Source organism: Amblyomma mixtum, chromosome 4, assembly GCF_055824585.1.
Source record: "Amblyomma mixtum isolate Tamu chromosome 4, ASM5582458v1, whole genome shotgun sequence".
In the NCBI taxonomy this organism is placed as follows: Eukaryota; Metazoa; Arthropoda; class Arachnida; order Ixodida; family Ixodidae; genus Amblyomma; species Amblyomma mixtum.
The window spans coordinates 76,200,559-76,223,058 of record NC_143015.1 but is presented as its reverse complement, the minus strand read 5'-3'; the positions used below and the strand labels follow the sequence as shown (position 1 = coordinate 76,223,058).

At 48.0% G+C, this 22,500-nt stretch overlaps 1 protein-coding gene across 1 annotated transcript; it reads right to left on the bottom strand.

The window, feature by feature from the left end:
* Positions 1-11,058: 11,058 nt before the first annotated feature.
* LOC149347096 (4-vinylphenol methyltransferase 2-like) lies at positions 11,059-22,288 on the bottom strand. The gene is made up of 4 exons (XM_089585491.1): positions 22,229-22,288; positions 16,490-16,835; positions 13,601-13,760; positions 11,059-11,284 (listed from the first exon to the last, which is right to left on the bottom strand). The coding sequence occupies exons 1-4, from the start codon at positions 22,231-22,233 to the stop codon at positions 11,115-11,117; spliced, it is 681 nt and encodes a 226-aa protein (XP_089441617.1). The 5' UTR covers positions 22,234-22,288; the 3' UTR covers positions 11,059-11,114.
* Between the last annotated feature and the right edge of the window lie 212 nt (positions 22,289-22,500).

Below are 22,500 nucleotides of genomic sequence, written 5' to 3'. Positions count from 1 at the left end.
AAAAAAGCTACAATATCGCTACTTCATCGTTTTAATTAGTTACAATGCTAAAGCCAGCCTGCCTTAAGAGTCGGAATCACAATGAATGACGAAGCCGCAATTATATTGCAGTTTTCCTCATGCCTCCCCTGGCTTATACTGACCTTTGATGCCATTGCCATTGCTCAGTTTTTAAAAGTGAAGCAGGAGAGAGAAGATATTTAATTACAAATTATTTAGCAGTCATAGGCGAATACTGTGTGGTTATCCGTGCATAGTAATGCCTTATGCATCATTAAAAACAAAAAAAAATGTGCAACTGAAATTTGCTCGGCTGCTGACCCAAAAGACGCGGGTTCGATCCCGGCCGCGGTGGCTGGAATTTCTTTGGAGGAGAAATTCTAGAGGCCCGTGTACTGTGCGATGTCAGTGCACGTTAAAGAACCCCAGGTGGTCGAAATTTCCGGAGCCCTTCACTACGGCGTCTCTCATGGCCTGGGTCGCTTTGGGACGTTAAACCCCATAAACCAACCCAAACCAAACTGAAATTTGTTGTCTGCCTCGTTGAGATGAAAAATTTTGAATTTTTCCTTCACTATTTTAGAGCATGAAATTCAGTTAATGGTATCTGAGAAACAGGAATTGCAACAGACATTTCTCTTCAGCAAGAAAACTGTCATTGGTTTAAGTGTTTTCCCGATTCAAGGTTACCCTATATTTTAAACTGCACAATGTATTATGGGACAAGAAACCGTCAAGCACAATAGGTGTGGTTTTAGAAATGGCTGGAAGTGATAAGGGAATACATTTACTTAGAGCAGGTAGTGACCGCTGATCCGGATCATGAAGGGTAATAACTAGAGGAATATGAATGGGGTGGAGTGCATATGGCAGGTTCTCTCAGATCATGAATGGCAGTTTTTCAATACCCCTCAAGAGAAAAGTATACAACAGCTGTATCCTACCGGTATTCACCTATGGGGCAGAAACGTGGAGGCTAACGAAGAGGGTTCAGCTTAAGTTAAGGACAACGCAACGAGCTATAGAAATAAAAATGATAGGCGTAACGTTAAGAGATCGGAAGCGGGCGGAGTGGGTGAGGGAACAAACGCGGGTTGAAGACATCCTAGTCGAAATCAGGAGAAAAAAGGGTGCTTGGGCAGGGCATGTAAGACGAAGGCAAGATAATCGCTGGTCCTTAAGGGTAACGGAGTGGATTCCAAGAGAGGGCAAGCGTAGCAGGAAGCAGCAAAACGTTCCATGGGCGGAGGTTTGCAGGAACACGGTGGACATAGCTGGCGAAGGACAGGGTTAATTGGAGAACATGGGAGAGGCCTTTGCCTTGCAGTGGGCGTAGTCAGGCTGATCATGATACTTGCAGAAGAGCTTGCTCATGTTAAAATTTTCATTTGGTAAATATGTGCTTGTTTTACATGCACACAGCTTTTGAAAGGACTAGCATAGTGATAATTGTATTGGGCTTCATAAAATTGTAGCTCTGAATGAAGGTTTGCAATGAAAGGTGTCTGCACTTGGTCACAATATAGGTACACACTAGTGGCGACATGACACACACGATCAGTACATTCTAGTTGTATTCTTTCTTTTTTTTTCATGGGGTTATATGCAGGATAGTATGAAAAGGGCATTGGAATTGACTCTTACTTGCATTATTTTCATTCATGTTTGCAGGCACCCGGAGAAATGCACGCATAGCCAAAGCTCCTTCACTCAGCCGAGCAAGCTACGGCATCATCCAGCATCTTAGTTTCTTTTGAGCGCTTACAGCTCACTGCGGTGGATTTGGTAGATGGGTTTACTTTGCTTTTGGCAGTGTTCTTGGCATTTAATGTCAAGTACACCCCAAAAACAAAGCGGGCTTGTCTGCTGCTTGAGACACTAATGGGGCTTGATCCTAGCGAGCCCCTCCCGAGCGTGTTTTGGGCACCAACAGCAATCACAGCAATGACTTGAGAAATAAAAGTTATCAGTGTTGTACATTTGTGTCATTATTTCTTGAACCATTGTTATTCCCAACGTAGACAGAGCACCATACTAATATGCAAACTGTAGTGTAGCCATAAAGTAGTTGTATGAGCAAAAATTATTCTACTCAAAGATTATAATCCCTTTTGCTCATTACTCTTTTGTAGATGTAGCGCAGGTGGATCCTGCAGAACATATGACCAACTTGCTCTGAAGAATATGTGAAATAAGAAAATTAGTAGGATACATTGAGAACACGTGAAACTCCTTTTGAAGGAGTAAAATAAGATCTGGGCTGATACTCCTTGAAGGAGTATAGTCACTCTAACAAACGGAGTCCTGGAACTCTACCTGAAAGAGTAGTAGGATGCTGTTTCAATGTGGTAGCTTTACTCCCTCGGAGGAGTGTCTGTACTCTATTGCAGGAGTAGTACAGTACTCCTTGAGTAGGTGTTGGATCACTCTTTGTCCAGAGGGAGTAATTTTATTCTGGAAAAAGGAGTGGAATATGGGACAAGCGAATACTCCTTCAAAGTGTGTTCTGGGCACTCCTCTGCACTCCTTTAGTTCTTAGAGTGTACCCACACCGCCCAACGCGGCAGATTTGCTATATCTGCTGCCAACAAGGGCATAGATCGGACGTCTGCCCCAACCCGGAGAGCAAGGCCTGCAGGCTCAGCGGAACGCAGAACCCAATGGAAGGACATTCGTGCACAACCAAGTGCCTGGTCTGCGGAGGCGATCACGCAGCCGGCACGAGAGAATGCAAGCACCGGCTCAAGACGGCCGAAGAGCTGCGAGGAGGACCACCACGAGGAGGGCCCTCACAGCGACAAAGCCGGAGCCGAAACCGAAAGGGAGGACGTGGACCAAGGTGGTTCAGCTCGGAGCGGACCGGGAGCCAGGCCCGGGACGAGGCGAGCCAGTCCAGGAGCCAGTCGCGGAGCCAGAGCCGGGGGCAGAGCTGGACCAGAGACGAGTCCTACCCACCCCTGGTAAAGCAAAGCGGAGGCCCGGGACAACAAAAACAACAACAGAACAAGAGTGGAGTGAAGGTGAGCTGGGGAGCAGGCCCTCCCAAATCACTCTTTCCGCACTCGGGTCAGCAAAATCAGGCAAATAATGACAAGAAACTAGTTGAGGAGAACAGGGCACTAAAAAAAGAGCTCGAACTTTGTCGCGAGGAAACGCGGCAACTTAAAAAAGAATAGATGATCTCATAAGGGAGATGCAGCTCCAGAGGCAGGGTTCGCCTCCGCGGATAATGAGTCCGCCTCCGCGAACGCCGGGCCCGCCCTTGGAGCAGCATACACAACAACCACAGAGCTTAAAAAGCAAATTAGAGAGCTTCATGAGTATGATGCAAAATCAAATGACGCAACTGCAAACGCAGATGCAAAACCAAATGACACACATACAGCAGAAAGTAGCGCTGCAAGATCAGAACTTCCGAACATACGTCAAAAGCCAAAACACACAAAACACCACAAATGACGCCCGAGACAGGCTTGTTAATGAGAGAAGATTCGGAGCAGAAAACCAAAGTGGAAAAAGTAGTGACGCAATATGGCAGGACAGAACCAACTAGACATATGGCAGTGGAACTGCAGGGGATACCGGCGCAAGCAGGGACTCCTCCAGCAGTTCATTAACACTAGACACGCAACACCAGACATCATCATGTTACAGGAGACTAACATAACACCCACCCTGAGGGGCTATACATGCCAGGAAAGCGGACGCACCGCCACCCTCATCAGCAACAAGCTGGTCACCATAGCACACAGGGAAATTGAGGGCACACAGATAGAACGTGTAATAACAGAGATTATACCCAAAAAGAAACACAAGGCCAAAAGCACTTTCATAGTTAACCTTTACAGCCCCCCCCCCCAGACAAAGGGATGGCGATTTTAGCAAGCTTTTTTCGGAGGCGAATAAGCTAGCCAAGACAAACACCATAATAATCGCGGGTGACTTTAACGCAAGGAGCTCGAGCTGGGGATACCAAAAAACTGAGAAAAAGGGGCAGCAGATATGCGTAGCGGCGGAAAACATAGACTGCGACCTCCTAACGGATGAAAACCAACCAACTAGGCGAGGTAACAGTGTGAGTCCAAATACTTGCCCTGACCTCACCTTTATTAAGGGAGCAAAGCAGGCCGAGTGGGAAAATCTGCTGGAAGACCTTGGCAGTGACCACTACATTCTAAGAACGACAATCGAAGCAGACAACGTAAAGAAGAAGATCGGAACGGCCCACCTTACCAACTGGGACGCCTTCCTCAAGCACAGCGAACGGCTAAAAGGGGAAATCACTTCCATAGAGGAGTGGAGCCAACAGCTGAAACAAATAAAAGAACTCTATGCAAAGGAAATAGATAGAACAGAACAAGCACCGGAGGTGGACAGGCGGCTGCTCGGGCTATGGGATGCAAGACGCGGGCTCACCAAACGCTGGAAAAAACAAAAGCTAAACAGAAAACTCAGAAAGAAGATTGCCGAAATCACGATGAAGGCAGAGGAGTATGCGACGCAACTGGCCAGGCAGGGATGGCTGCAGTTCAGCAGCTCACTGAACGGCACGCTGAGCACGGCCAAGACGTGGTGCATACTCAAGGCCCTCATGGACCCAACCAAGACAGCAGAAAGTGGCAAGGCAATTCAGAAATTGGCCTACCAGTACGAAGGATCGGACGAAGAACTGCTAGAAGCAGTCCGCATCAAAGGCTACGGCAAGGACAACCCCCAGGGCTACAACGGGGAGTACCAATGAGCAGAAAATCCCGCAATGGACAGGCCGACCACAAGAAAGGAAGTCCAGGCGGCGATAAGCGCGACAACACGAAATACAGCAGCCGGCGCAGACAAGATCAAGAACGTCTTGATCCGCAACCTCAGTGACGAGGCGATCGACCACCTCACGGCGTACCTCAACACGCTGTGGGAAGAGAGAGTGGTGCCGAAGGAGTGGAAGTACGCTGTCGTGGTTATGACACCCAAACCCGGCAAGAAGCTTCAGATTGAGAACCTGAGACCCATTTCCCTCACGTCGTGTCTTGGCAAATTGTACGAGAGAATCGTCACCAGGCGAATTCAACAATACCTGGAGGACGAAGAACAGTACCCGCACAGCATGTTCGGCTTCCGGGCGAACCTGTCGACGCAAGACGTCCTGCTGCAGATCAAGGAAGAGATCATAGACACGGCACCTAGAACTGGCGAAAACATTATCATGGCCCTGGACATCAAAGGGGCCTTCGACAATGTTAGCCACGAGGCCATTATGGAAGGCCTAAACAACGCCAACTGCGGAAGAAGAACCCACGACCACGTAAGATCCTTCCTGTCAGAACGCACAGCGACAGTGGGATTGGGAGACCTGCGAAGCGACACCTTTACCACCCACGTAAGAGCACGCCGCAAGGATCCGTAATCTCACCAGTGCTTTTCAACATTGCAATGATCGGACTGGCCAGAAGACTCAGCAAGATCGATGGCATCCAGCACGCGATGTACGCCGACGACATTACGGTCTGGGTGAATCGAGGCTCGCTAGGACAAAAGCAAGAGAGACTGCAAGAAGCAGCAACGTGTGTAGAAGAGTACGTGAGGGAAAGGGGCCTAGCCTGCTCCACGGAAAAGTCGGAACTTCTTAGGGTAGGGTCCAACCCTACCAAGGAGGAACTGACAGTGAAGTTAGAAGGCCAAAATATACCAGAAAGGGATATGATACGCATCCTGGGCATGTGGATCCAAGGAAGCAGGAGGTGTACCTACACACTTAGCCTACTCAAGATGTCAACAGAACAAATAAGCCGCATGATAAAGAGGGTATCACAGAACAGAAGCGGGATGAAAGAAAGCGACACGATCAAGCTCGTCAGAAGCCTGATAGTCAGCAGAGTTACGTACTCGTTGCCATACCACCGCATGACCAAGAAAGACAAAGAACAGACGGAGGCGCTGCTAAGAATGGCGTACAAGACGGCACTCCACCTGCCAAGAAACACATCAAATGAAAAGTTGCTACAAATGGGCCTAAACAACACATTCGAAGAACTACGGGAAGCCCAGCTAAGTGCGCAAATAGTCAGGCTCCAGCAGACAGCCACCGGCCGCAAGCTCCTAAAGAGATTAGGGCACAACGTAGAAGGGATCGTAGATAGAACAGCTAGCATTCCAGACGAGGTCCGCCAGACACTGGACATCAGCCCTCTGCCGAGAAACATGGATCCCAACCTCCATGCCTCTAGAAGGCAGGCCAGGGCAGACTATGTGAAGCGGAACCTAGCCACAATGAAAAACACAGTATACACAGACGCGGCCCTCTATCCATGGGACCACAGGACCAGAAAGTTCCGAGTCGCGGCAGCAGTGATAGATTACATGGGGGAACCAATTAGCAGCGCGACATTAAGAAACTGTACGGTAACGGAGGGGGGGGGGGGGGAAGCTGCCGTAGCTCTAGCGGCGGCCGAAGGTTACCGTAGGAACAAGTTTTTGATAATCCTAACAGACTCCAAAGCAGCATGCAGGAACTACATACAGGGCAAAATAAGCAAGGAAGCGCTGAGCATCCTCCTCGAAGCAAAGCTTCCAAATAAGACCTTAAGACACAGGATTTTCTGGATACCGGCACACATCGGGATAGAGGGTCACTCGAGGGTAGACAGCCTAGTTCGCGAGATCACGAGCCGAGCAGGGCAGTCCGAAACCCTAGAGGACCCCATGACGGTGGAACCAACGTATGCAGAAATATTAAACTACCACAGAGGGCGGAGATTCAAATACCCACCACCCCACACATCATTAACACAGCACGAGGCGGTCTGCTGGCGGAGACTGCAAGCAGGGACTTTCCACAATTTATACATTCTACATAAGATGTTCCCTACACAATACAGGGACACATGTCCGTGGTGCGGAGCAACCCCCACGCTATATCACATCACATGGGAATGCGAACGTAACAGAGCATTTCACAAGCTAAATGACCCGAATGCGGAACAATGGGAGGGCCTCCTGACCAGCAGCGAGCTCACGGCGCAAAGGGCACTGGTGCAGCACGCCTGCGAAGCAGCAAGGCTCAGCGGTGCCCTGGAATAGGGGCGCCGACCTTGTGAAGAGGCCGAAGACATGAAGACAACGGCCCACCGCTAAAACCTGATTTTTGGAGCAATAAATGCTTTTCACTCACTCACTCCCGTGAAAGCTATCACCGCAGACAAATTGGTTTTTGAGGAAAGGGAATGAAGCATTATCTGTCGCACATACCTCGGTGGACGCCTGAACCGCGCCGTAAGGGAAGGGAGGAAGGTAGGAGTGAAAGAGGTGCCGTAGTGGAGGTCTCCGGAATAATTTCGACCACCTGGCGATCTTTAACGTGCACTGACATAGCAGAGCGCACGGGCGCCTTTTGCGTTTCACCTCGATGGAAACGCGGCCGCCGCCGTCGGTTTCGAACCCGGGTACTACGGCTCGGTAGACGAGCGCCTTAACCACTGAACCACCGCGCTAGAAAAACTTTGGTTTGGGCTAGTTGGTTCGTAGCCATGTTTGGCGCCTATCCTCTTGCATTACGTTCCTTCTTGTCCACGTCCCTTTCGCGCCTTTTCTGTTTCAAACAGAGCCACCGAGGCGGGTAGTCAACAGCTGTTTCTTACCGGTATTTACCGAGGGGGCACAAACGTGGATGCTAACGAAAGTGGTGCAGCTTGAGTTAGGGACAACCCAGCGAGCTATGGAAAGAAAAATGAGAGGTGTAACGTTAAGATGCCGCAAGCGGGCAGAGCGAGTCAGGGATCAATCGCGGGTTAATGACTTCCTATTCTATCGTTTATGAAAGTTTAATGTCCCAGAGCGACTCAGGCTATAAGGGACGCCGTAGTGAAGGGCTACGGAAATTTCAAACACCTGGGGTTCTTTTACGTGCACTGACATAGTATTGTACACAAGCTTCTAGAATTCCGCCTCCATCGAAATTCGACCGCCGCGGCCGGCACCGAACCCACGTCTTTCAGGTCACCAGCCGAGCGCCATAACCGCTGAGCCACCATGAAACCAAGAGGTGGTGGTAGTGGAAAACATTTATAGTGCAATAAAATTTTACAGAAAGGTGATTGGGGTAGGCCCTATTGGCCCTTTCCCCTAACAATACTAGGTGGAGCCCCTATTCCGGGGCCCCATTGGCAAGCAACGCCGCCCGCGTCCGGTGAACCAAGGCCTTTTGGGTCTTTAGGTCCTGACAGCCGAGCAGGGCCGCCTCCCAGTCCTCTCTGATGGGGTTGGGGGGGGGGGGGATAGATGGGTTTGATTGACACGCCCAAACCATGTGGAAGGTGTCAGCCACCTCCCCACAGAACTGGCACGTGCCATAAAAGGATGCGTTGAAATGTTTAAGTACCGCCGGGCACAGTACAGTGTTAGTAAGAATTTTGATGAGGAGGCGCTCGTCAGCGCGATCCAGTCCCTGACAAGGGGCCGGGTAGCGCCGGGCTTGGGCAGGGCATGTAATGCGAATGCAAGATAACCGTTAGTGCAGAAATTGCGCAGCACAGCATTCCTTTGGTATGGAATCGGGAGGCGCTATTTGGAATCGCATGCATCCCGCCGACACCTAAAATGGAGGGAAAGGTTCTAAAATTTAACTTCAATTAAGAATTTAGTCACTGGAAGTTGCATTGTACGCTATTTTCTGTCAAAGACAAGGAAGTGTTGATTTCCGCAAAAAATACTTTGAAATGCCTAATGAGCCTCTGGTTCCAAAAATGGGAGATGCCACCACACTGCCAAAGCAAGCACCATAGAAGCACACTAAAATTGATCAACTCGATGGAGGGTCGTGTTAGTCCAGTGCGAGTGTTTTGTCTTTGTGGCTTCGGTGAATACGGCCCCTTGCGTAAACTATTGGTGAGTCTGCATGCGTCCTACGTTTCTTTCAAAACTGTTCGCCATATTCAAGTACGGTTAGTATTCTCTCCAGTGTATCTCTTCATATGAAAAAAAAAAGATCTTATCGCCTGGTTGATGTCCTCTGTTGATTTCATATTAGTTGGCACTGCAGCCTGCCCCAGCGCAGTACAAAAGAACGAACAAACGAGACGTCTGCCGAGCCAGTGATTTTTTTTTTTCAGTTTTACTCTATGTTTTCATAGTCCGGGTCCCTCCGAGTTGGTACAAAGGCGTTTAAGGAAACGGAGATGAAAGATACGCGTCGCGCGGAAGCGACAGTGGCTGCTTTTCGAACACGGACGCCGCGTGCGACTCTTTGAAGCATGAAGGCTGCTTCGAAGGTGAAATGGGAGTGAGCTAAAGAGCTACAAACTCCAGAACGATGCAGCAACACCTTCACGGCAGAAAAGCAGCGCTCAGAACTAAGAGGCACAGCTGAGCGACAGCAGGGCCTCGTTCGGAAGTATATAGCAATGCAGAAAGTTGGGCGAGGTAGGAATACATGTTGAACTTAGCAAAGCAACTAGCTGTTTGTCCTGTGTGCTTCTTCTTCTTGTCCCTGTCTTTTAATTGCGCTTTGCTAAGTTCGACAGGAAGCATATAGGGCCAGAATCGAGGAACATTTTAAGGCCAAAACCTTTAATGACTCGTACTCGCGGCCATGACTCTGTCCGTCTGTCCGTCCGCCCCTTACATCTGAAGTGAAAGTCCAGAAAAAAAGTCCTAAAATTTTGAGTACGGCGAGAATGGAACCACTATCCATCGGTTCCATAGCCGAACGTGCTAACCGTATGCCACGCCAACTTCTTGCCAACGCATATGCAGTTCTCCTTGTCTAGCGTAAGGACGCCGGAGAGCGTTTCGGGAAAGGCTTTCGCCTCCTCGCACTTTAGATCACCAAAGTGCCCCCTCGAAATTTTTGCGATGTGACGTTTCCTGCATGTAACGCTGCCAAGACTATACGATGTCATGGGACACTCCGCCGCAACGAAAGCGTTAACGGTTGACAGCGTTACGCTTTAGGTTGAAGTAGACCTCTAGCTTCCCATCCCGGACGATGGCACAAGACGAACTCAATGAAACGAGCGTTTGAAGGTTTGGTTGCCTGTAATGCTCGGTGTCGACGCATGTGAATGTTTTCCTGCTGTGGGCTACGCAGACGTAGCATGTAGCACGGACTGCTCCGCAATTTTTTTATTAGGCCTACTGACGTAACGTGAAGCCGTACTGAAAATACCACCTAATTCCCCCGTTAAGGGCAAATTGACGCCGATCAAAGTAGATTGCGAAGTAGACCGGCGAAGAAGTTGCGGCAAACTCTCGTGAACGTGAAAGACTGTCTGCCAAAGGAAAAGTTTCCGGGCGTAGTGTACAGTATACCGTGTAGAGACTGTTACGTGGGTGAAAGTGGAAACTTTGTTAAAAGATTGAAACAACACCAGTATGATGTTGAAAACAAGAAAGCTTCGTCAAATGCACTCGCCGAACATTCCGAAAGCAGGCAGCATGACATAGATTGGAGCAATGCGCGCATTTTAAAAACCGAAAAGAATCTCAAAAGCCGCCTATATCTGGAATCATTAATCATTCAGACAACCGACCACACTCTTAATCGCACTGACGGGGCACTTCCTAGTGCATACGCCCGCTGCCTAGGGCAGGGCATATTTTAAAGCATAAATAGCCAGCCTTTTCACGTCTGTACCTTTTTGTGAACAAGGCTCCCGTGTGGGAGCCGAAACGTCGTTTAAAGTGTTCATTTTTATTTTGGTCGGTGTTCTGCCTTCTTCTTCATGTACACCCCCGACCAGACGGGTTTCGTCCAACCCTCGACTTCATCAAAGTAGATTATAAAAAAAAATCAATAGGCGATGAATGCGATTGACGCGGAGGGGATTGCGTTAGCAAGCGAGCGCCGAGGACTCGTGGCGCCGTCTTTATGCATACATGCAAACTATCTCGTAGATATATTCCTAGCACCTGGCACAGGACGGCATTGTTTCAAAGATATTGGAGAGGCCCTTGTCCTGTAGTAAACGTAATTAAGCTAAGGATGATGATGTGTTCTGCCGAAATCCACCTGCAAAACAGAAGTGTTGTTAGAGTGCTTCCTTTGAAAAACGAGCGCTCTCCTTGACCGAGAAGTGCCAAAGTGGCATTTTATTCTCAAAAATTGAAGCTACAAAGTGAGAGCATTACTGATGGGGCTTGAACGCGTGGATGAGAAGCAACATTCTTTTTTCCTTCTTTTCATCGGAGTTCTTAGTGAAGAGAGTTTCCGTGAAGCCTCTTGTAAACTTGAGCAGCTCCTGCTTTTCGTCGTCGTTGATAAGTGGATATACCGGGTTAAAGGAAAGGAATCCCTCTGAAAAAAGAACGGTTTAACTTCACTATAATGATCAAAGCTCAAGGAAGAAATTAAGGAGGATGTTTTTTTTCGTCCCAAATCAGTTCACCTGAACGGATAGTAAAAACACAATTGTACAGACTGCACGCTTCACTCCATCAGCACTTGGTCATAAATGTTTTGTTGCGAGAGAAATACTTGGCTCGTTGTGCGAACCCCCCCCCCCCCCCTTATCAGAAAGCCATGGCATACAGGCGCGGCAGAAACGTGGCATGCGAATGACGTCAAAGCCCCTCCTGGAGGGGTGGAGTGTCACCACCACCACCCAGGTAAGAGAGGGAAACACTCCTCCTTGCATTGCTAAATGCGACTCTCCCCCTCCGAGAAGGGCAAATCGACTTCCGGGATTAATGCAAACAGGTTTGGGGCGCACCTGCTCCTCCCTGGGGTGGCTGTACAATACCTCCTCAGTCTGATAAAAAGCAGATAATGCTCAAAATGGTAGTGGCTGGCCGGTCCCCCGCAGGCCCTTGCGGAAAGGCCACCGTCCCGCCTGACTTGATGTGGCAAGTGTTAAAAGTAGCATGTCGCCTCAATGCAATACGCTACGAAATACGATTTTCCACTGACGTATCGTTGTAAACGCGGCTAAAGATTACACTAAAGGGGAAGTTACGGTGCGACAACTCTAACGCTATCGTATTAAAATTTTAACCGATGATAAAAAAAATGTTCAGGCTGTCGTATGATTCGATGCGACAAATCAATTTTGCGTTACAGGTCATACATTTCGCTTCACCAGGGGTCACCTTCCCGTTGAGCCTCTAAACTGCACTTCGCCGTCGATGTTTTGTTTCAGTGCTGTGTGTGCTTCTCATGGGGGCAAACGTCTGGAGGATGTAGGAGGGTGGTAGGTAGGGCCTTCTGGAGGGTGGAGGTGGGCTGTTAGTGGTGGCTGGCAGCTTCTGGACGTTTAAAGTGGGTGGAGACCTTCTGAAGAATACAAGTGAATAGTTGGTGGTGGGTGCAGGTAGGTAGTTCGGTATTTGGTGGAGGAATTTTGGAGTTTGGATATGAGTAGAGAGCAAAGGCTACTGGGAAGCGAACGGACGTCTTCTAGAGGATCGCGGCATCACAAAGCATCAGACGCACAGATTTTACGAAACTCAAGGTAGTAATGCTAAGGCATTAAAAATACAGGATAGATAGCTACACGGATGTGCTAGGGGGATCAGCACCAGCTGGCTTGAATGAAAGTAGTGTTTGGAAAGTTTGTTGCACAACTTAGCCTCTCGAGTACTTTTATGTGGCTTTCGCGACAGCCAAGGCGGTGAGCCGGTGCAGCCCATCAGACATTAATCAGAGCGGCCTACAGCCGCGCTGCTAAAGACCCTTTGCTCTAACTAGTGCATGCTGCAGAGAATATAACGTGAGTGAGCGTTTACCAAGGGTTTCATTATTAACGGCAGCACTGAACTCTTAAACTATAAGAATTCTTTCCTCTCTGTAGTTATACTGCAATATGTCGGGAACAGTTTGAAAAGAATTTCCGCTCATGTGTCTTCTATTTAGTATGCAATTAAAAAGCATTCGTTGCCAACAACTGCTCCTTACCAGCATGGTGCTTTATTGTTTCGCTAATTGATCAAGCAATAATCAAAATCATGATCAAAGCATGATCAATCAGTTACACAGGCAGAGCACAACGGTGGGGCTATGAATTAGCATGCAGAAAACCAAAGTAATGTTGAACAGCCTAGCAAGGGAACAGCAGTTCGCAATTGGTAGCGAGGTGCTGGAAGTAGTAAGAGAATATGTCTACTTAGGGCAGGTAGTGACAGCTGATCCGGATCATGAGAGGACAGGGTTAATTGGAGAGACACGGGAGAGGCATTTGCCCTGCAGTGGGCGTGGTCAGGCTGATGATGATGATGATGATAATCAAAATCAACAAAAAATGCTTCGTTCTATTAAATATCAAAGGCTTCAAAATGTTCGTTCTTGCAATTTAATCTTGCGTAAACTTTTTGTTCAGTTATCAAGAAGAGCTTTAACAACGAACTGTTCCTTTCACCCAAGAGAACAGTAAGCGGCAGCCATCATTGTGGGCCGAGCTTTACTGCAGACTTGCGTTGTATACAACTGTCGCCTCAGCTGCTAATTCACTTCCACTTATGTGAACACTTTTATTGCTATCATTTTCTTCTTTTCAGTTCTGGCTTTGAAGGAACAGCCTGGTAAACACTGCTTAAAAGCAAAGCCATTTTCAGCGCAGAAACTGCGCATGTCAATTTTTAACCGAAGTAAAAATGTAGAGTGGTTGACAGTTCTTACCAATCATTTTCTCCTTTTCCCATTGCCGCAGAGGGGGCTGAGAGAAAACTTCGCAGGACAGGGGAAGCAGTTTTGATGAAGCAACGAGGTTGCTTGCATACGTCCTCAAAGAAATCGCGTCTTTAATTTTTCGTGTTTCTGGCATGATGTCTTGTAGCACCTGGTGTAGAAAATAAATAGGTGTCAAATTCGTGCCTTCACCAACCTCTTGGTGACATTAAAATAATTCACACCACTCTGACACTTCCTTACGACAGCAGACTTACAGATACTACCCTGCTGAAAAAAAGTTCTATGATGCAATAACCTCATAGATCATTCATCATAGAATATCATACAATCGGTATGATATTTCATACGGATTGTATGATATATCATACAGATTGTATGATATGTCATACCGATTGTATGATATTCTATGATGAATGATCTATGAGGTTATTGCATCATAGAACTTTTTTTCAGTAGGGTAGCATTGCATTAGGCTTGATAATGGGTTCAAACGGTGTGAAACCATACTGCTGAGTACCAGTTTACGCAGTAGAGACATTGCCAGTACTTACGGAGAAGTGTCAGCGCTGACTTTGACCCCTCTCACTTTTGTTGTCTTCCGTCCAGGAACCTCACGAATGGCAATGCAAGTTCCATCTAATATATTTGCCCGCAAAACCTGCGATCAGTCGAAATACCATCTCCCCCTCCCTTCGTACCACCCCTTATCCACTGCTGATTACGAATAGAACAAGGGAACTTGCACAAGACGTTTGATTACAGTCGAGCCCGCTTATAACGAACCTGATGGTCACGCAGTTTGCGTTCGTTGTATCCTATGTCCACAGTAAGGGAACTTTCTGTATTACGGCTCGAAATACTAAATCTGCCAATACCGGCGTTTGTTCCCTAGAAATTGCGCCTTCCGCTTCTATTTCATCAAAGGAGACCCTACTGCGGAGCTTTCCAGGGTCTTGTTAAAGGTGGGAAAAAAAAAGACTTCACCCGTGTCGAACGGAGGCACCGAAAGGATGGTGTGAATACTATCCCACGGTGAACCGACCTGCCTTGAAACGACTCCGTTCTCTTCGCTGAACTGTCTAACAGCGGATACTGTCCCCTGGCATTTCTTTACGAAGTCCGGGTTATGCGTTGGTGCCTTTGCTGGGCGCAATTCTTCCACTTAATCCTGGGCAACAACTGATGCATCCAACCCCTGTTATTCATGATGCTGCACTTCTCTCCGCCACCATTTCCTTTTTTAGGTCAAGATGTTCTTTCCCGGAGTTTTCTAGGTGTCTGAGAGACGCTCTTAGTTTTCCGGACTTAGCTAGAAGCGGTAGTTTTTTAACTTGGCGGGCGTTTACGGCGCCTCCTAGTTTTCTACACTTGAATGGTGCGACCACTGTTGCTCGCTGTATCTGAGACGAATCGCCATTCGCCAAAAGCATATTATGATGGTAGCCCCACACTCGTTCGTAATAAGCGAACGTTGGTTATATCTGCAGCCGTTATAAGTAGGCTCGACTGTATACAGACGTGAAAGGCATTTTGAGATGCAGGAAGCGCATGTCATACTTTTGTGAGATTCAAACCCAAAAGACGGCGTGTTAGAACGGTTTCTGTCAAGAAATATATAAAATTCTCTTATTGTTCAATTTACTCATCAGGTGCTGCTGCTAGAAATATAGTGCATTGAGAAGGCAATCGCAAATATATACCAATGTGAAGCTCTGCAACCACGGTGTCATTTAATAGGACTTTTTTCTCACTACCAATAGTGGCTTCCAAGAGAGTACAATGAGAGGAATGTTTCACGCTATACCTAGGGCCAGGTTGTGCAAAGTAGTTGAAACGATTAAATACGCAGCTGCATCCACCGTGCGTGATTACGCGGACGAATCTAAAAAGAGGCAAGTTTTCATTCGGCGCGATTGCCGCGAAACTTAGGCATAGTATTATCCTAAGCCTGCGGATGCGACACAAAAGCAAGACACTTATGATGGAATCCAATGAGAGATGAAATAAACATTAAAGCAATATAGCGCTGTTCTAACCACTGTATTTCTTCTTCCTTTATTTAATGCGTGTGCCCCAGAGAGCAAATTAGGAGACAGGTGGGCAACCTAGGTCACGTGACCTTACGACGTCATCACGTGACTTTACGGCGTCATTCAAAAATAGGCTTTTTGGGGTAAAAATGTGGCTTTTGCGGCATAGTATTACCATTGTTGGCGGACACCGAAAAACCGGTGAACTGTCTTAAGTAGTAAGCTGCTTAGCTACTCTTTAATAATTAACTTTTCAACTAGTAGAGTTAGACGCCTAGTTGCCATTAGAGATTGGTAGCCGGTCGTTGGTACTAACCATATCAGTTTTAAGAATTTCGAAAACGCGCTTATCATTGGCGCTGTGGCACGACAGAATTTGTTTTTTTTTTTCGACTCGTTACGTACATTGGAGGGGTTGCTTTGCCTGCGTGATTTCCAAGGCGCATGTATTTTTGCACGGCGCAGCCAAATTTTGTCGAGTCACGGCGGCGAGGGTAATCGCGTTTTCGAAATTCTAAAAACTGATATGGCTAGTACTAACGGCCTCCTACAAATCTCTTTACCATTCAAAGCTATTCATCGGTTTTCTCGGGCCCGCCAAGACTGGTAATATTATGCCGCAAAAGCCATACTTTACACCAAAAAGTCTATGTTTGAAAACTTTCGCTGAAGCACCCGATATATTGGAACTAACGCACAAGGCTTTCGCGTCATACTTAAGTCTCCCCTCAAATTTTCACAACACTCATTTTCTGTAACACATATCTCTGAATAAAATAGCTCATATCCCGAAAATCAAACGCAATGACACCTATGTCAAATATGGACTAGCGTCGTAGAAACCTACGTGGCTGTACTTGGACCACTTCGAGGACTTCAGCATTTCTTCGAAGAGATCGAAAAAGTGCAGGTTCCGCTCGAAGAGCAACAGACACTCCCCTCCGGGTGCCAGAAGCTTCTCGATGTTCTCCATAGCCAAACGCTGGTCCCTGATCCACTGCAACATGAGGAAAGAGTAGAGCCGCTGGAACTGGCCTTCTCGGCGCACGAACCCATCCACGTCTCCGAGGATGCTCAGCTTCAGATACTGTATCTTCGGGTGCGAGTACTTCTCGGCTGCTAGCTTCAGCATGGCTTCCGAGTTGTCCACGGCAACCAATCTACGGCAGGGCGGCAGTGATGGAAGCAGATACCTGTGACGGTAGAAAAAGAGGATAAAGTGGTTTGATGCCTGCGTCCATGATAGCTTTGCGAGCACAATATATTGTCATCATAGCTGGATATCTAATAGAAAACATGTCTGTAGATACAAAAAAATCTGCGCAAGGCACTTGAGAGTACTTAGGTCCTTTGAGTGAGTGAGCGTTGCTTTAGACCACAGCTCTAAAGCGATGGTTCGTGGGTTGAACCGCCTCGTCACCGATGGTGCAACTGACCCAAACTACAAATAAATAAATATAATCATTACCGCGATTGGGATTCGAACCCGCTGCACCGCGAACAGATCAACTTTGTTGGCCAATGCTCTAGAGCACCAGACTATCGCCGCCGATTTCTCTTCCTTGCATGGAAATCAATGCCGCTGAGCTACCAGATGCTTTGCGTACGCACATACTATTCCGCAATGCAGACACGCATTCTGATGTCTTCGTACACTGCACTCCACCTGCAAACCTAAATTGCGGGAGAGATTCACATGCTTCAAGAACCAGCAGTCATTCTGGCGGCCGGTCGTAAGCAGCATAAAACCCCCGCACCAAGGCGCACGAGGCGATCACTCCTCGTGTTAAACTGCATGCAACTCTCTCGCGCTGCGCATTGCGCGTCGTCGTTTTATTCAACTGATACTGTTATCAAACTAACATGCACATTCTCGCGCGCTTTGCATTGCAGAACGTGGACGTCTTCAACTAATACTGCTATCGAACTAATCTCGTCGCCAAACGTGTCGACTACCCAGAAAAGGAAAACAATAAGCCAATAAAGCCCAAGACACCGGCAGCGCTGTGTCAGATTTTGGATTATGTAGAATCGCCATCGCCCATATAATTGTTACCCGTTTATTTGCTTTTTTATTTTTGTCTCTTCCTTTCTAATGACACACCTACCCATTATCATACAGACGTAAGGCGACACATACACTAGGTCCACCTAGTGGAGCCCACGGCTCCCATAGGGCTTGGCGCATAAGACTGCGCGACCACACCACATGCCATCTGCGTCATTTGTGTGTGAACGAGTGCACCCGAGTGAGACACCACCGCTCATGTCCGGCACGTTCTTTGTCAGCACAGCAGCGAGCATGCGTGTGATCCCGCCAGCGGCTAGATAAGGCCGGGCTGACAGTGCACTTGGGATATCAGCGCGGTAGCGCTGCCTGTGCATTTCGTGGTCAGACGGCGCGGACCAGCTGCCTGTGAAACGTTCGTAGATCGAGCTTTTCGGGAGTGGCCTCGGATCCGGCACGGCGAAGGCGCCCCGCGAAAGTGACAGCAACGCCGCCAGCCCATTATTTGTGTAACGTTGAAAGCTGAGTATCTTTTACGAAGTTTGTTCAAGCGGACAGCGCCCCTGTTTTATCTTGTGTCCTATAACATTGAATTGTTATTGGCAGTGTAGTCGAGTAGTCTTTGATTGCCGCCGCTGTAGCTCAGTGGTTATGATGTTCGGCTGCTGACCCGAAAGACGCCGATTCCTTCCCAGCCGCTGTGATCGCATTTCGATGGAGGCGAAATGCTAGAAACCTGTCTTCTGTGCGATGTCAGTACACGTCAAAGAACCCCAGGTGGGAACTTCCGGGGCCCTTCACTACGGCGTCTCTTATAGCCTGAGTTGCTTTGGGAAGTTAAACCACCACAAACATGCAACAGTCTTTGATCGTTGTAGAACGCGTGTGGATGTAGCTGCGTCGTCAGCACTGTTTCAGGTAGCGCGCATTGCGGACCGCTGTAATTTTTAAAAGCTCGGACGTTACTGTGCCGTGACAAAAGTTTGAGAGCTGTATCTTGCTTGAACCGCAGTGCAAGTGCATATTTTGTACATTTTAGTGCCGCTTTGATAGCCCGTAATAAACGGTGCTGTGTGCTGGTTCTGGTGTGTTATTTGTCGGGCGATACCATGGCCCGTGAACCCCCCTGAACATGGAGGTTCCATCAATCTCTGTACGCTAAGAATCAACGGGATTTTGTGGCCTCTGGGAGGTTTCGTGCTCACCTTGCAGTCTGGGAGTCCTGGGGTCAATTCCCCGAACATTCCGAAGAAATCTTATTTTTTCTTTGACACCACGGTGACGTCATCTCGAACTTTTCGTGATCACTTTTGCAGTCAACGACAACGCCTTGTTTCGTTGTGTACGAAAGGTGTAAAGTTTTCGCATTAAAATCAAAGCAGAAAACGTAATTGCGCCGCGATCAGTTCGAACCAAAAGAATAGAGAGCTGCCGCACAGCGCATTGTGCTTACGCGGTGACCCTGCTTCACGTGCGCAGTGGCAGGTGTATACGCCCTTTGGAGACACCTGCATATGCACAGATACTTCTTCCTGCGGAAGCGAATAGCTGTGGCGGATCGCCAACCGCGCTGTGCTGGAAGTGTACAGTGGTTTGTTTTATGGCTTAGCGGGGGTTTAACATTCAAAAGCGACTCAGGCTATGATAGACGCCGTAGTGAATGGCTCCATAAATTTCGACCACCTGGGGTCCTTTAACGTGCACTGACACCGCACAGTACACGGGTCTCTAGAAATTCGCTGCCATCGAAATTCTGCAGCCGCCGCCGACATGCAACCCGTGTCTTTCGGGTCAACAGCTGAGCGCCTTAACCACTGAGCTGCCTCAGCGTGTAAACAATCCAATGAAATGCAGTCAACGTGTTTCGCACTTGCCTTCAGAAGTACCAGCAGAAAATGAAGGCTGTGCTCTTGGCGCATGGTCTTTGATCATGGAAAGCGGTCCTTTTAATGGCAGTTTCTACGTAGTGCTCTAACCTCTTCGAAGGACTGCACTAGGTGCTGTCCGACATCATCGTAAAGGTATCTTTCAAGGAAGCGAAACACTGTTCAAGAGATCCCGTCCTAAAAGCTTACAGGCTGCTGCGTGCAAGCCAGGTTGAGTAGGATAATCCAGGAAAGTGCCGTACTTCATTTTATAGAATAGGCTGTCGTTTCGTTTCGGTTCTCGTGAACACGTAGAGACCCATGTATTTTGCGGGTCTGTCATCTTCGTGCATTGCCTCTTCCTCTTCTTCGTCTTTTTTTAAGCGTACCTATACAAGATGGATAACCTCTCCTGCACCCGCGGTCATGTACACAGAGCGCATGGTACAGTTGTACACACTTCTCCTGCGCTGTGGTAGTGAAGTAATGATTGGTTTAGGTTTGGTTTATGCGGTTTAACGTCCCAAAGCGACTCAGGCTATGAGAGACGCCGTAGTGAAGGGCTCCGGAAATTTCGACCCCCTGGTGTTCTTTAACGTGCACTGACATCGCACAGTACACGGGCCTCAAGAATTTTGCCTCCATCGAAATTCGACCGCCGTGGCCGGGATCGAATAATGATGCGCCGTGTTACGCTGCTGATCACACATCAAGACGTGTGAATCAAGGTGCATTTATTCACTCTTTTCTTTGCCGTTCCCTTCGAAGGCGTCGCTAAAGACGGCGAGTAAAGGCATGCGCCAGGTGAATTAGCTACGCCACGGAGATCATTCTGTTGACGGACGTGTGTATCACGAACAAGTAATTTGATAATGCGAGTGGTGTTCCTGGTTGTCCGTTTCGGTGAGTCGGTTTTGTTCATTTGTCCCAACGTTCTCAGCTCACCCGGATGCGTCTGGATGCCAGGAAGCGTGTATATGCAGTGTATTCTTGCGCTTACACTGGGGCTCCTCTGTTATCTAGGTGAGCTTGGAAGAAGCTATTATCGGTCTGAGGAAGGCTGCCGCTGAAGACCACGTATTCTATAGAGACTCTCTTGAACTACGTCTACAACTCTGTCCTCTTTGCATTCAAGAGGCACCTGGGTAACCCAGCCTCCTACTTACGCGATCATGTAGAGGTGGCAACGGACACGGTCATGGTGTTGCGGGTTATTTGGTTTATTTGGCAAACCAATGAGGAATTGTGCTAAACTGCTGAGTGTCGTCGCTTAGCCCAATTTCACAAGGATGTAGACACCTTGGGCCTATAAAGACTTGTGCATTGTTCCTTCTTATGCAGAACTGAGACGTGCAGATCTAGGTAAGTGCAGTCTGTGTATAGGATGAGCACAGAAGCAAAGGTTTACAGAGGTGTACCTGTGATTGTGCCCGGAGGGAGGAAAACAAGCCCAGAACAAAACCGTCCAAAGTAAAGTGAAAAAAGTAAACAAAAATTACATTTTACGTATTGGAATAACCGATTGGATGGAAGCGGACAGAGGGAGAGTGTGTGCCTGGAGTCCGAAACCGGAAACGGGAACCTCAAAATATAGGATGCATTTCATGCATTAAGCCAATTCATAGGGACGCTTAATCCGATTATATATTGTCACTGCGAGAGCATTAGCAATTATTAATGCATTTAAAGTGACACCATTTCCGGTAAGTTGATATGAATACCCCTCTGTTAACGTCCCCTCCCTCCCGTCATTGGGAATACTCCCGCCTGGTTACATCGGTTCCCTCTAGCCAATCATAATGTTCCGGTCTTGTGACTTCATTTTCTTCCAGCCAATGGGAATTTTCCTCTATTGTGACGTCACTTCCCTCTAACCAGTGGGTGAAACTTATGACCAACATCGAATGGGGAAACGCCCATGGGGAAACGCCCTGACCATCCGCAGTTGTGAGAGCAAAAAAGCAGCTGGTCGAACAACCGCACTGCATTGGCAGATGCATTCGCAGGAGGTACAAACAGTAGCTCCGTTTGTCTTATACTATGAACACACTACGAATGCGAATGTACCAAATTCTTGTTGTTCTTGGTGGTGGTGCTAGGCGAAAAGACGTTGATGGTGGCAGCGGAGGCTTAAACGTCTCGCGGGTTTCGATGGAAGCGAAAAGCAAGAGGCGCCCGTGTGCTGTGCGATGTCAGTGCACGTTAACGATTCCCAGGTGGTCGAAATTCGTCCGGAGACCTCCACTGTAGCACCTCTTCCTGTCTATCTTTGGCTCTCACCTTCCTCCCTTCCCTTACAGTGCGGTTCGGCTATCCACCATGCGATATTGGTACTGCGCCATTTCCTTTCACCAAAAAACAAATTTTTAGCCCCATAATAAAACTGCCGGCAATTGTTTCGTCTTTGCTATATAATTTTTTAGTTGTCAAAGGTTGTCTTGTTTTAGGTAAAAGCTAAAAAATCGAGCGAGACCTCTCTATAATTAACAATGCAGGTAAGATCCCAGGTGATTGTATCGGGCGCGCTATTCGGTACCACCTCTTTCACTCTATGCATACATGAGCGTAACCTATACCTTAAATATTTTTGGAAGTTGCCCTACTCTCGCCGTAGCCTGCCTCTTATATAGCTGCTATTCGCGGCAACAGCAAGATTTAACAAGGCTTAGCTACACTTCAAGATGAACGCGGGGAGATGAAAAGGCTCACATACTTCATCGTGAAGCTACCGGGTCCGCAGCCGACGTCTATAAACTGCTGTGACTCCTCTTCTCTGCAGGGCATGAACATTTTGTGAAAGGCCTCCAAGATGGCAGCACTCTCTGATGCGTAGCGGTCCACCTCAGAGTCGTAGAGGTCAGCCCGTTGCGGCTTGATGCACGATGTTTGTGCTGTTTGCATGTTGTTCTCTTTAGATGTCCTGGGGGCAAAAAGTTGAAAAGTTATCTCTAACTAAATTCCGCGACATCTGCTTGGCGCTTTCCA